The sequence below is a fragment of the Candoia aspera genome, chromosome 4 (assembly GCF_035149785.1).
Source record: "Candoia aspera isolate rCanAsp1 chromosome 4, rCanAsp1.hap2, whole genome shotgun sequence".
Lineage (NCBI taxonomy): Eukaryota > Metazoa > Chordata > Lepidosauria > Squamata > Boidae > Candoia > Candoia aspera.
This window is the reverse complement of record NC_086156.1, coordinates 71,979,426-71,993,589: the sequence shown is the minus strand read 5'-3', so window position 1 is coordinate 71,993,589 and position 14,164 is coordinate 71,979,426. Positions and strand designations below refer to the sequence as shown.

The 14,164-nt window shown below is 39.8% G+C and overlaps 1 protein-coding gene across 1 annotated transcript in view; it reads right to left on the bottom strand.

Moving 5' to 3' along the window:
* Nucleotides 1-14,164, bottom strand: part of NBR1 (NBR1 autophagy cargo receptor) — a 28,600-nt gene that overhangs the window by 2,137 nt on the left and 12,299 nt on the right. Inside the window, exons 6-21 of the mRNA XM_063300478.1 lie at nucleotides 12,254-12,442; nucleotides 10,831-10,887; nucleotides 10,104-10,312; nucleotides 8,877-9,038; nucleotides 7,899-8,105; nucleotides 7,417-7,573; nucleotides 6,350-6,640; nucleotides 4,822-4,944; nucleotides 4,643-4,718; nucleotides 3,840-3,956; nucleotides 2,910-3,071; nucleotides 2,684-2,815; nucleotides 1,763-2,087; nucleotides 1,402-1,493; nucleotides 1,070-1,145; nucleotides 475-580 (exon numbers count right to left, since the gene is read on the bottom strand). Coding sequence (XP_063156548.1) covers nucleotides 475-580; nucleotides 1,070-1,145; nucleotides 1,402-1,493; nucleotides 1,763-2,087; nucleotides 2,684-2,815; nucleotides 2,910-3,071; nucleotides 3,840-3,956; nucleotides 4,643-4,718; nucleotides 4,822-4,944; nucleotides 6,350-6,640; nucleotides 7,417-7,573; nucleotides 7,899-8,105; nucleotides 8,877-9,038; nucleotides 10,104-10,312; nucleotides 10,831-10,887; nucleotides 12,254-12,442 — 2,481 coding nt within the window. The remainder of the gene's footprint in view (nucleotides 1-474; nucleotides 581-1,069; nucleotides 1,146-1,401; nucleotides 1,494-1,762; nucleotides 2,088-2,683; nucleotides 2,816-2,909; nucleotides 3,072-3,839; nucleotides 3,957-4,642; nucleotides 4,719-4,821; nucleotides 4,945-6,349; nucleotides 6,641-7,416; nucleotides 7,574-7,898; nucleotides 8,106-8,876; nucleotides 9,039-10,103; nucleotides 10,313-10,830; nucleotides 10,888-12,253; nucleotides 12,443-14,164) is intronic.

Genomic DNA, 14,164 nt, shown 5'->3' with positions numbered 1-14,164 from the left:
CCTGCTTTCTAGATTGCTATATCCGTATCTGTACCATGTAATCATAAAATTATAAAATGTACACATCCCTCCTCCTTGTTCTTCCCATTATTAAGATACAATTTGTATTTATTTTTAAGATTTATAAAGGCCACCCAATTCAAACAACGTGACTGGGCAGTGTACAGCATAAAAAACAAATAATAAATAAAAAGGGAAAGGGAAAGGGAAAAAAAAGAAAAAAGAAAAAACCACCACACAACAATAAACAAATATATAAATATAAAATGGTGGCAAAGCAACCAAAAAGGGATTATCATCCAAATGGTCCCTAATGTGTGGGAGAGGAGCCAGGTCTGAATGACTTTCCTAAAGATAAGAAGAGTTGGGGTCTGTCGTATATTGGGGGTGGGGGGAGATTGTTCCAGAGGGCAGGGGTAGCCACAGAAAAAACATGTTTCCTGGGTCGCATAAGATGACAAGAGATCTATTTACCTGATCCATGGAGGCTTGCCCAGAAAACAATGCCTTGTAGGCTGAAGCAGCCACTGATAAGGCCCCTTTCACCAGGCCACCAGCAAGGCTATTTCCCTGGCTCTGTCTGTAAATAAAATTGGAATTGAAAAGAGGCTCCTATGATACAAACAACAAGCAAATATAGGGAAAGGGCTTTTCCTGAGTCAGACTACTGATCCACCTAGCCCAGTATAATCTACTCCAACTAACAATAGTTTCCAATCCAGTGACCCAACATCCTTAGTGGAGATGCCAAAGACTGAAACTAACATTTTCTGTATCCAAAGAATAGTGAATGGCCTCTCCCAGATGTATTGTCTCTCTGAAAACCATTTGCTTGTTCTAGCTTCTTTTGCCAGTGTTGACTTCCTGCCTGCTTCATATTCTAATTCCATCCTCCTGTGGTACTGTTTTTAATGACAGTTCAAGCCTTAATTGATTTGCTCAGCTGTAAGATTAAATAAACCTTTCTGAAAAAGGAGGGAAGCAGGAGGCCAACTGACACATCAAAAATCTTCCTCTAAAAAAGATATAAATTGTCAGTCATCACAATGAAATGACCATTTTTTTTTACCTAGAGGATTCAGGATACATTGGCGTGTTATTTGTAGTCCCTGGAGATGAAAGCCCAGGATCATCTCTTTGGAACTCTAGAAGAAAATGAAAATGAATTATGACAGCAAGAACAGGGAAAAAAAGAACCCAACTCTGATCTCCAGAAAGACTGAATAGAGAAAGGTGTTATTCCAACCAAATTTGCAAAATTTACTGGATTTACTTAACGAAAACAACAATATATATCTCATATACACGTAAATCTCGGGAGAGGAGCAGGCTATAAAACTAGTGACTTCAGTCAGAAACTCCTGCTTACTGTCTCTCATGCACAACACTGTAATACAATACCTTCTCTCATTTGGGCAGGAACCAACAGGGCTTCCCCTCTAGTGGGAAAAGTTGCTTCTTGGGAACTCTCATTTTGGGAAAGGGCCTGAAATCTGTTAGAGAAAAACCAGACAGACAGGTAACTATAATAATACAGAAGCCACAAAGACCTAAAATTGAAAATAAAGGTTTGTGCTACACATTTAGCCAGTTCCCTTAATAGTGCTCGAGATGGTTTTTGCTTCATTTGATTTTATTTTTCATTTTGGCTTGGCATATAAACACAGAAATCTACACTTCTTCTCTTTTGGAGGCTACTTATGATTACAGGGGACAATGAAGTCTTAAGAAGGTTCTGCCTTATTCTTAGTTCACTTGGTACCTTGCTGGCTGCGGTTCCACAATCTGAGGGATCAGCGGGACTTCATCAAGGGTCTGAGAGGTAGTCAACATATCACTGATGCCATGCACTAGTGTGTGGCCTTCTTCAGGACCTCCTGGAGCCTTGGTCACATTCTCCAAATTTGACTGAGAGAGTGCTGAACTGTACATTGATTCACCCAGAGGACGGCTAGTGTCAAAGCACTCTGGGAGGATGATGATATAATCTTCAGAAATAGAAGATGCCTGACTGCTGACTTCATCCTTAGTATCATTGTCAGCTTCCCCTTCCTTTGATTCTTCACCATCTTGCACCAGGAGTTCTTCTAGCAGAACACAGACAATGTTGTTTCAGTATAGATTTCATTACTGCAGTCCTTTCCACTGTGCCTTCATCATTCTTTTGTAGATATACCCAAGCCACAGCCCTCGTAAGATAAGAACACTGGCCACATTATATCTAGTCCTCAGTCACTTGCATTTCACATAGCTACCTTGGGGAAGAATGGAAAATAGAAACTATGAGTGTGGGTGTGCCTTTGAGTTAGTTTTTGACTCCTGGTGACTACCTGGACTAGTCCCTCCAGTTTTCTTGGCAAGATTTTTCAGAAGTGGTTTGCCCTTGCTGCCTTCCTAGGGCTGAGAGTGTGTGACTGGCCCAAGGTCACCCAGCTGGTTTCATGCCTAAGGTGGGACTAGAACTCACAGGTTTCTAGCCTGATGCTTAACCACTACACCAACCTGGATCACAGAAACCATGAGTAATGAAGTGAAATCTTTGATTTAACAGTAGATCTCTCTGTTATCATGCTCCTCTGTTCATCTGATCCAATTTAGGGATTTCCTCACTAAGCAGAGAGATGCCAGTTACATTCAATTCATTAACTCTTCAGAGAAGCAAAGCCTAACCATCAAGCCTTACCAAACTCAGGATTTTTGGTAATCTCTAGCACTTGTATCCTGGATTCTGATTCCTCTGGTGTAGAAACAGGGCTAATGGAATCTTTGTTCTCTGGGCTATAGTGCACAATATCCGGTAGTGTTTGCAGAGGGTCTAAATCAACAACAAAAACAGAGGAAATGATCAACACTCCAGGGGTATTTTCTGAACATGTTAGATTTTCGACAGGATATTTGAAAGCACTCACTATGCAAAGACTTCTTTTTCTGTGGGGGCTGATGGTCAGGTGCAGCATCTAGAGTGAGGGAACGAATGACTGTTTCACACACAAACTGGGTTCCACTCATGTCTTCCTCTCCTTCTTCTTGGTTTCCTGAATTTTCAGTCTTCCCTTTGCTGACTTGAGCATCTATAGGATGAGATTAAAATATTCTTGGTAGTATTTACCAAAAGTTTCAGAAGTCTCACAAGAAAAAACTTCCACAGATACTGAGAACTTGCTTTTCATCTTTGGTAGTCATTTTTACCTAATGAATACAGGTACTTCAAGCAGTAAGACAGATCAAGAGGAAGTCTGATACCATTCAAGCTACAGGATCACAAGAACAGGGCCTTCACAAAACATCAGTTTGCAAGAGCCCAATTTGGTACTGGAGGCAGATTCAGTACCCTAAAAATGCCAGCCATCATATAAAAATTAAAGGAGGAAATACCTAAATTTCTAGGTCTATAAAACTTAGGTTTAAACTATTTGAATACAGACCTAGTGATATCTCAAAGACTTATGGTGGGCCAAGCAAAGCCTTCTGGTTGTCAAGGGATGGAAGGTGACTTGCAGCTGATCCTAGCAGGACTATACCATAAGAAAAAAGCTCAAGGTATAAACACTCACAAAACTTAGTAAATCTGTTGAAATCAGTTTGGATTATCTTGGCCTAAAATGCAGTTTATGCCTAAATACATACCACCTTGCAATCATTTGCCAGTATCACTAAAACTATCAGGTAAATTTTCCGAATTCTAGAGTTGGCAGCTCTGGAGCAAAGTTGACTGTCAATAATAAAGCCAACTAAGATGATTGGTCATTCAGTTGATAGCTGAAGCTTCTGCTTGATACGGAAACCCAGAGGAAGAACAGGGAACTTTTAGGGCCATCTCAGTGCTTCTCGCTGCTTACCAGGCAGTAATTTATATGCACTTCTCTCATTCTCTTCCTGTTTCTGATCCAAGTCAGCTGTTTTCGGCAGGGGAGTGCTATCATGGCTTCTGTAGGGAGTTGGCCCTTGTGCAGAATCTGGAAAAGCAAGATAAGGATGATACCACAAAGAAGAACCATAACTACTACTACTTGATATTTCTGAAACTATTTTTGTAGATTCCCTCCACTGCCTCATCTGTAGGAAAGAAAATGGATTGGTTAGCAGGTAAGGGCTAAACATGCCTGGAACCAAGCAGAAAGAATTAAAGATTTCTGAGGGAAATGCAGTCAGCACATGCTTAGCTGGGCACCACAGATCACATGGAACTGAAAGGCTTACAAATTCATCCTGTTCAGTTTGACTGTCATTCACAGTCAGGGATGTGGTGCTAAATACACCCTAATATGTTGGTCTGAGAGCACCAAAAGTAGCAGATGCTGACCCAACTATACTGACCTTGAAGAAACTAATAAGGAAGGGAATAAGTCTCACAAATGGAAATCTCATTCCAATTCCATACTGTGAGAAATCTCAGAATCTTCCATAATAGGCAAACAATACATTGCTTGCTTAAAAGAGCAGGCAACAGGCAGTAATTTCAAGGAGCAGCAGCAGATCCAGAACACTCCAGGAGTTGGCAGGGAATCCCCTACTGGAGAAGCGTGGGCCTTGGCAAGTGGCCAGTAAGGCCAGTTAGACATAATGTCTTGAGGAAGCAGGATGAGAATGTACTTGCCGCAACTCTTATCCAAAAGCCTTTTCAGGCTCAGAGAATGCTTACCAACAGGAGTATTGTGTGGGACTTGCTCCAGTTCTTGCACTATGTTAATGTCCAGCAATTCAAAGGAGAGCAAATCCTAGTGGAAAGAAAAGTGAAAAATTTAACAACAGAGAAAATTGTATGAAATAAAACTTTCCTCTGAACCCATTCTCAATTTTGGTTTGCATCAGACATTTCACCTGGGCTGTGAGAAGATCAAGGGATGGGATGTAGAACTCTCTAGCACTGAGGATGCTTTTCACCTTTGATGGAGTAACCTGGTTGGCCAAACTTACTTCCCCCTTGAACTCTGAAGCTCTTTCCTGTGGAGAACAGAAGGAATACTGAAGGATGCTCTGAGGTGACTTTGGAACAAACAGCTTTACTCAGGCACTTCATTTTATTGTTTATACTACAGTACATCACCCACATGTGTGACACTACACTGATCTCTAAACTTCCATTTTGTTATTCTGGATTCTATATATAAAAAAGAAGACTGAATCTATTAAAGCACTGGACACAGAGAATCTGGAATTCCATTTTGGTTTATGCTGCTTCAGCTAGACAAAACTGCAAAATAAATTTGCAAGGTTTAATTGTTCAAAAAATCTTTGTGTTTCCTAAACAAATAAGAAGTGACACTAGTATATATTCCCCCATTGTTTTGCTCATTCAGAACTTGTTGAATATTATTTTGCCTTAAAGAATCACATATTGCTTACATTATTGGGCTGAGAAATGGATGGACTAACAGACTTCTATCTAGTTCAGAGTGAAGACAGTAGGATAAATTGATTAGGATATTTTCAGGATCCTACTTTTGCTGGGGAAATCACCTCATGCAGACTGATCCATTGATCCCAGTAAGATCTGTAACAGCTCTGCAAATGTTTTGGATGACAACTTTCTGTTGGCATTTCCTTGTTTTTTGCAAGGAGCAAGCCATTAAGTTACTATGGTAACAAATCACTCTGGCAGGGTCAGAAGGTCAACTTAAGTATCCTTAGTTTTGGGTGTGAAAAGATGACCATATAAGGTAAAGTTTTTAATTGCCCTGGAGAGGTATTTGCCTGGGCTTGTTAGTTTCGGTTTCCCTTCTATCTGCCTTCCTCCCAGTCCTCTCTGAGCATGTGTGAATGCACAAGCTTGTAAATGTGTTTTTGTGCTTTCTGTAAATACATGTATTTTTATAGAAATGCCTCGTGTGTGATTTTTCTGATCTCTTGGGCCAAATGCTTTCCAGCACTCTGCCACACTTTCATCATCTCCAGTCAGCATAGATTGATTAGCAGGCTGCTCCTTAAGGGTATCAGATAAAAATCTCTTTTTCTCAGCTATACAAAATTCCCCCTTCTCTCAAACATTTAATTCTGTTTGCCAAAGAGGAAAAGCAATGGCACATACTTTATCTTTCTAGCTCTTCAATTAATTTCAAGCCTGACTGAGGTGGACCTATACCATATTGTGTTACATCCTGACGTTAAAACTGATAGCCAAAAGGACAGTTAACTGATTGATTCAAGGAATGTAAATTATCTGAAACAGGAAAGACCGTGCACATTGAAAAAGAGGGGCCACTGGGTGGAGGCAATAGAGAGACAGGGCAAGAAAGAAGAGGGAGAGATGTAAAAGAATCATAAAATGGAGGAAATATGGAGAAAGCCAGCCTTGGGGGAAAAAGAGAAACCAGAGACTTACATAGACTCAGAGACAGGAGGGCCTTACCTCTTCGACGCAGAGAGATCTACTATTCTGGCAGAAACTAGATAGCAATCTGCCACTGTCAGGACAAACTGTGTTGGAGGAAGAGGGGTCAACCACAATACTGCACCAGATCCGGGGCCCAAATTGTTCCCCTCTGTGTGATAACCTCCAGTGAGATGTATAGGTTCCTTCCACTGGTGGGGCTTCAAACTCCACTGAAACTACCCCCACTTCCCCAGGAAGTAGGGAAGGCACAATCACATCCTTCTTTTCAGAAGACACCAGAGTTAAGTTGCCCCACATGAATTTCAGCTGAAATATGGAGAGAAAAGAAAAAAGTTTCATTCTAACCAAAAAACACGGAGACTTCTCATATTGGTCACGAGTGAATGTTTTTTAGGCCTTATGCCCTATAAGACCTTTACTGAGTAAAAGTTGGTAAACAGAGGTTGAAACTTCCATTCAGAGTTGAGCTTCACTGTGTGGATCTCAAGCACTCCTCTACAAAGTTTCTCTACAAAGAAAAACTCCTGTGAAGAAGACATCAGAATCCTGCTGCTAAGGATCTGGGATTATGACATAGTAGAAATCCACCTCTTAAGAGTCTCTGAGAGTTGCGGAGAGAAAGGAATTAGATAATCTTGGAGATAAGTGATGATGGAACAGACTAACAACACTAAAGAGGCAATTCACAATTCACTGATTGAATGTACAGAGTTTTGGGCTCTGGGCATCTCTGATTGTCTAAAATGAATCCTTCAATTCCCATTTACTCAGTGACAAAAGACAGCAACAGAACAACAGCTTTTGCCTCTAACAATTTAGCCCAAACGCCAAAGCAGTTGTTGGTTGACAGAAGTTAAAATCAAACCTTTGTACAAATAAGCAAATTACATTCTTGGGATCCATTATTTACAGGAATGGTAGAAAACAAATGATAGCAGGACTCAGCCCAAAACATGCAACGAAGTACTACTGCATCCCAACCTTCATGCAGAAAAGGCTAAAGGAGATGGGCAAAGGGAGCAGGCTCAGTGCCAAGTCTGGGTTTTAGCGTGTATTTTTACAAATTAAGCATTGAAAAACACCTTGGTATCTGAGCTCCATGCCATGTTGCCTGTGTTCCTCATACGCCAGTGCTTCATGAAGGTAGTCTTTGGTGGGAGGCGAGTTCCATCTGGTAAATTCTCATCTACAAAGGCAGCACTCAGTGTGGGGACGATAACTGGGCATCGCTGGAGCGAACTGTGAAATGGAGGAAACCAGAGACAAATCAGTGGATTCCCAAACTGCATGCTGATTAGCTATGCTAACTGGGTATTCTAGGAGCAGCCCAACACACCTAGCTGGCTAGGACAAGCTGATCTAAAATGTATCAGTTGACATTTTGAATAGTCTTTTAAAACTATGGTTTCCGGGAAGAATAGGAAGTTAAAGACACTGAAAATGCTAGAAATACATAAATCATGAGTTGGCTAGAAAACAGCATTCATCGGGAGGTGTTCACAGTCCACCAAAAGCCAACACAGCATTTGCTTTCCAAACATAACCCAGGCCCAGGCTTGCTTACAGAAGTGTACTGGATTGTAGGCTCTCAGATTTGGCAGCAGTCAAGCCAGTGTTGTCAAGAGCATGAACTGAGTTCCACAGATTAATCTTTTGATGTAATTTCAGCTGCTTCTTGAGTTCCCGCACTTCAGCTTTACGCTGCTTCTTCTCTGCGCGTAAACGCTGCTTTTCTGCTTTCAGGAAATGCTTGTCCATCTGTTTCTGGAGCCTGAACACATAGAAAGAAGGTATTAAATTTGCTGTTTCTTAAAGAACATGTGGAGCTGGACTTCTAGGAACAATATGTCATATTTGTTGAAACCATTCAAGTGCCTTTTTTCCATCTGCCTAACAGCCCCCCACAACAATCTAGAACTCTTCATACGAGCTTAGCCCAACTTCCAAAAGGTTCCTTAGACGTGAATGCTTAAGTTAAAACTGGACAATCCATGGGTGGGGGACCACTGGCAATAAGCAAGCATCCTTTTCGTGACATTCAAATACCATACTATTGTTGGTTGCTGTTCTTAAGAGTCTGCAAGCTTTTTTAAAGGCTTAATATAATAAAAGAAAGCAAAACAAAGGCAGCATTTCTACTCCCCCCCCCCAAAACAAAACCCTACCCTATCAGAAATTCTGGCCTTTGTCCATTTCAGTAGGCCACCTATGACCCTCATCCAATCCTCCCTGAACAAGGTATTCCTTGTTGGCAAAATATTGTCTGCTTCTCTTCTACCTCAAGTTGAATCAGACATCTCAAGCTTTTATCCAACACCAAGATGGGAACTTGCCATTTCAGTAGCACTGATCTACTGGAGGTGAAAGAAAGGCATGTAGGCAAACCGGATGGTGAATTTCCCATGTTGATTTGAACGTAGTTATATCCTTGATCCTTCCCTGTACTTTCTTCACTGGGTGTGTATTCATTATCATGAGCACTCCAAATATAAACAATTCAAGTGGACTCAGTGGGCAGATAACAAGGATGTTGGTTGCTTACCTGACTTGCTCTAGAGTGGCAAGATGAGGTGAGACCTGTCCAGGGTTATATGTCTCTGAAATGCACAAGGTGGGCCTCCGCAATTTTAGAAAGACATGATTAGGGTCATGGACATATAATCCTGACTCACACATTTCACAGATGCTATAGGATGCGCAAACACTGGGAAAATAAGAAAGGCAATGTAGTTAATTACTGATTCCCCCCCCTCTTTATTAACTGTTTAAATTATTCACTAACCCATTTCCCCAGCTGAGCTGAGCTACTGAGATATCACAATGTATTTACAGATAGAATACAACTGGATGAAATCTTAGGGGCAAGATATAGACAGCAAAATTCTGAGACCAGTGCAGCTTCTCTGTTTCATGAGAAACTGAGACCAGTTTCATTTTCTCAGATGCTGACTGAGAAACTGAGTACGGAGAGGATCCACAAGATTAAAAAAAAGAGTTAACAAAAACTAGTTTCCTCTGCAGAACATTTTCTGTGAACATATACACAGTGAGTTTTCATCTTAGAAAACTCCTGTAAGCAAACCTCCTTGCCAAAATAGGGAAGTAATAAGAAGAGAGATCAGAATGGGAAGAAAGGTTAGAATAGCTAATATTCCTGAAAGTGTTTAAAACTTGTTTTTTTTCAGAGGGCCTTTGGGGATGGGGTAAATTCTGGTTGTTTCTGATGAAGTGCACCTGTGGTGAACCAAATGTTATTGTGTTCCATATTGTGTTTTAATCTTAATACTGTATCAATGGAATATAAACAGCTCAGAGTTGTATGTGACTGGAGCAGCATTAGTCGCAGTATATAAATAACAAAAATAAGTGAAAACTGCTCCTTTTGCCAGTGTAGTATCATGTACTATTTATTGTCCAATTTCTCTCTTTTTGTTTTTGCTAAGGAAGGAAAATGGAATACAGGCAAGGTATAGTAATATTTTTTTAAAGCAGGTGTTTCACTGAGAGGAAGAATGTGAAAATAATTGTTATTCCTCTTCCATCTATTCAAGAAATATCGCCAACCTTATCTTTTGTTTCCATGAGATATCCCATGTTTTCATGCATCACTTTGGCTGCATAATGATTACAGACCGTTTTTGTCTGTTTAGTCACGTATACACATCACCAACAAATGCCACTAGAAAATCTCAGGATACCAATTTCGAACATCCTGGGCAATGATAAAATCATGCAAGTCTGCATTTTAATCCCCTGGCCCGTGACCTACCTGCACTGGTAGCGAATCCCCACTATGGGGGTATGACAATTATTGCAAGAGAGCAGCCAGTCAAAGGAATTGCCTTGCACCAAGGAACTTGCAGGAGCCTGGTGTTTCGAGTTGCTCATGGAGCTTGGAAGCTGGTTGGAAAGGAGCAGCTTGTCATTCAGCTTCTGTTCAAGCATTGTAACTGTTTCTTGAACAACTTGCTCCCGGAACTGGAAAAGGGAAGGTAGGGGTAAAGAAACGTATCCTGAGCAGGTGTCTCTTAGTCTTTCATATCCTGTTCTGATCCCCATTCCCAGCACTGATGCATGCACTCACACTAGAACATACAGGCAGTAAGTAGGTTTGCACAAAAGTAGCTCTGTATACAACATATACATTAACACATAAATATAATTCAGGGCATAATGGACCACCACATTTATATGCCTCCAGTTCTCACACACTAACCAGGAGAGATGGATGTGTCAGTTTTTTCTACTCCATGACCACACTACACTAAGATAGACAAAAGTGCCCCCTTAAATCGAATCAACTATGGAATTTGTGTTTAACCGGTTTGGATCAAATATCAATTCATGCACAAAGCTTCTGCCATGATAAATAATATCCTTTTCTATACCTGTGAAGAAAAAGATATTATTCTCCAGGTCTGCTTGAATCACCTCCAATGACTTTTTACTCAAAGCCTCTTGCATAACAGGACAAACAGAAAAGAAACCACATTCACCTTTTCCAAGTAGCTTGTGAACCACTCAGGAGGGACCTCACTTAGAAGGTGCTCACTCTAGGGAGATTAAAAACAACAACAACACAGCAGCAAAAGTTAACATACAACTTCCTTATAGCTATTCATACTGAACTTGGTAAGACTCAGCAAATAAATGCTCTCTTCAGTCTTTGGCACATTGTTTTTTTCTACTTAAAAATAAGAACAGGCTTCCTGCTAGAAACAGTCCTTCTTCTGGTAGAACAGAATGTAACCTGTGCTTTGGCATTTGCCCAAGGGGATGCCTGAAAATTTGCTACATGTATTCAGTCAGCCCAAAACTGAAAAAACCCAAAGCAAAGCACCTCCTACTGCTTCTCAGTAGACAAGAACACTGTTGAGTTCATAAAAAAATTGAGGACCCTTTTGTTACTTTTGGTAAAACAATATATGCAACAAGGAGATGTTTCAGTTATAGCACTAATTAAACAGCATCCTCTCTCTAAATACATATGACAGGTTACTTACTGGCAAATGAAATGTAGCTGAATATTTTGATAATACATTTTGCTGGTGGGTTTAAAAAATGGCTTATGATTTTCTCAGCTTTGTCCCACATTAAAACCTTTAGCAAATAGATGATATTTCCAGGGGGTGGGGGGAGCAAGGGGGAGGAGTGAATTCAGTTAATAATTTGTAGGAAACAAGTCTACTTTCAAACAAGTCTAAAATGTGAGGAATGGAATATACTTCAAAAAACCAAGGAAATATTTATCCTTCAAATTCTTCAGGAAAAATAACATACAGTCCCTTCAATTCCCACATTTCCCTCTGAATGCTTTGTAGGAATTTTACAAAAAGAGAATAAAAGTACTGAATTGGAAAAAGTGACACTTAATGTTATAGCCTTAAATAATGTAATAATGTTTTAGGGGTTTGTTTCTAGTACCATATTTAATAATAACAATGAGCATAACAATAAGCAACAAAAAGTGTGGAAAAAATAAGGCACTTGAGAATATAGTAACTCTAGGACAGGCGAAAACCAGCTTTGAATAATATCAGAGAACCCAGACCACCTCATCAACCTATTGCAAATCTTCAGTAATTATCTCAGTATTTTTCTATTTTTGTACAAATAGAAAAGTAGTGAGATAATTACCCAAGGCATTCAAGTCTACCCCATGGACTTTAAGCTCTATACACTATACCCAAGCAAGTATGCATCCCAGGAGGATATTTATATAAAACCAACATAGACATTATCCACCACAGATCTTGAGATCTGAATCTGAATCTGAAGGTTGGTTAAAACAGAATGAAGCAATTGCTACACAATTCAATGCAATTAAAATTGGAACCTTAGCCAGTTGAGATAGAAAGCCCAAGAAAGAAAGACATGGTGTCAATGGACAACATATGGCCTGAAAACAATTAGTTCTACCTTTAGCCTTTTATTCTCTCTTTCAGTATCTTTGTCTTTCATCAGAGTTTGAGCAATCGTGGGCTTCTTTTTAGCTTCTGCAACAAACGGTTCCTCAGATTTCCCAAAGACCAGTTGTGAAGACATTCCTGAAGGAAACCTTAATTTATAGACCTTCATCTGGAGCTGATTGCCTTGTTTCATTGCAATCTGAAAAAAATAACTTTCAATAAAGTTACCTTTGCATGAGCACACACATTCTGATGAATCATATGCCATTTCTAAAACGAACAATCTTATCCTTCTAAACCGACACATTTACTGAGAATCAGAATTTTTAAAAATTATCACCACGTGGCAGGTTGAAGTGCCTGGCTGAAGGAAAGCAGTCGGGTCTGTGCCAAGGTCATAGTTTTTTTTTAGGGGAAGGGGCAGATGACTCAGGTTAAGACCAAAAGCACACAGGCAAAAAAGGAAAAATACTAGAAGGTACCTGTACAGTGGCACATATATGTCCTGGGTGTAGAACATATAGAGAGACAGGAAAAGCAGAAAAAGGGTCTTTTTTTTTTAAACTGAAGATTGACTATAAGTCAGATGGAAGTTGAATTAATAATGGCTTTTTTAAAACTCTACATACAGGGAGCTCACTTTTCCTAATTCCTCAGGGCCCCAAAAGTCAAAACCAATTTCCTTTTATGTAATTATTTCTATATTGACTTGTGAGATTGTGCAGGGAGCTCAGCTGAAATTAAGTTTATAGGGAAACAGTAATGAGGTACTAACATCTTATATTTTAGAGTTGCCTGCAGCTTTGTTTGAAGCTTGTCCTGTGTACTGATTGGCAAGAGCTTGGCAGGGGATGCTGAGATGTTTCTATTAGAATTTCTATTCAAAACTTCAACATCCTTCTATTTCTCAGTTATCAAATAACTATCTTATTTTGTCTTAAGAGATACGGAGATTTTGACTGCAGGGTTCAATCAATTCATAGGAATTAGCTGTCTTTATTTCTGTGCTCTGAGGAGTGATGCTTTGTTTGAACTTTGTATTATCAATTTGAGGCTCCTCTTTATGGCCAAGAGAATAGTTAACCTCTAACTATCCAGCTACTTTTTCTGTTTCTAAGTGGGAAAGAGAGTTGTTGCACCTCACTTGAGGGCCAATGAGGAGTAAGAATCATTCATGTTGTAAAACTGAGAGTGAACCTAATGGGACATCCATTGGCTTCTCTGTCTTTTGTACATGCTTCCGTGCAGATTTGCACACTGGGATTTCCAGGGCTGAATCCATAAGAACTTTCAGGCAGGTAACTTCCTCCCTCCCTCCCTCATGGACCCTTCTCTTTCCTTACTAGCCTTCTTATAACCCAGTAACTGGGATACTAGCTGCCTGGTTCTGCCAAAATTCCACTGGTAACTTCTCCACCTGTGACAAGAGAGCCCATGCCCTTCACCACCACACAGAGATCCATCATCCAGGAATCAGACTAAGGAGAGAATCTAAAGTTTGGAATCAAGCTTTTGAGAATGGAAACAGTAATAAGGATCTTTCACACAGAATAAGTTACAAGGACACAATCACACAGATAAGACTTGTATTAAAAATCAGAAATGTTGCAAGACAAAAAGGAAAGATTAGATGCTTAAAGCTGTTAAAGAGACTGACAGAGAGCCACCATAAGAATGTGGAGAAAGAAACATAAAAACAGAAGCTCTTAGATGTACTCTGACCCAAATGGAGAGGAAGGTAATGCAGGAGTAATTTACTATAATCCAGAGAATATCAATTTACTGCATAAACAATATCCATAGGCAAACAGCATTGATTAAAAAGTACTTCAGACTATCTTGGAATTGGACCAATATAGGTTAGTTTAATTTATTTTATTAACTGAGATAAAATAGAATAAAATCTCAGACACATCAAGGA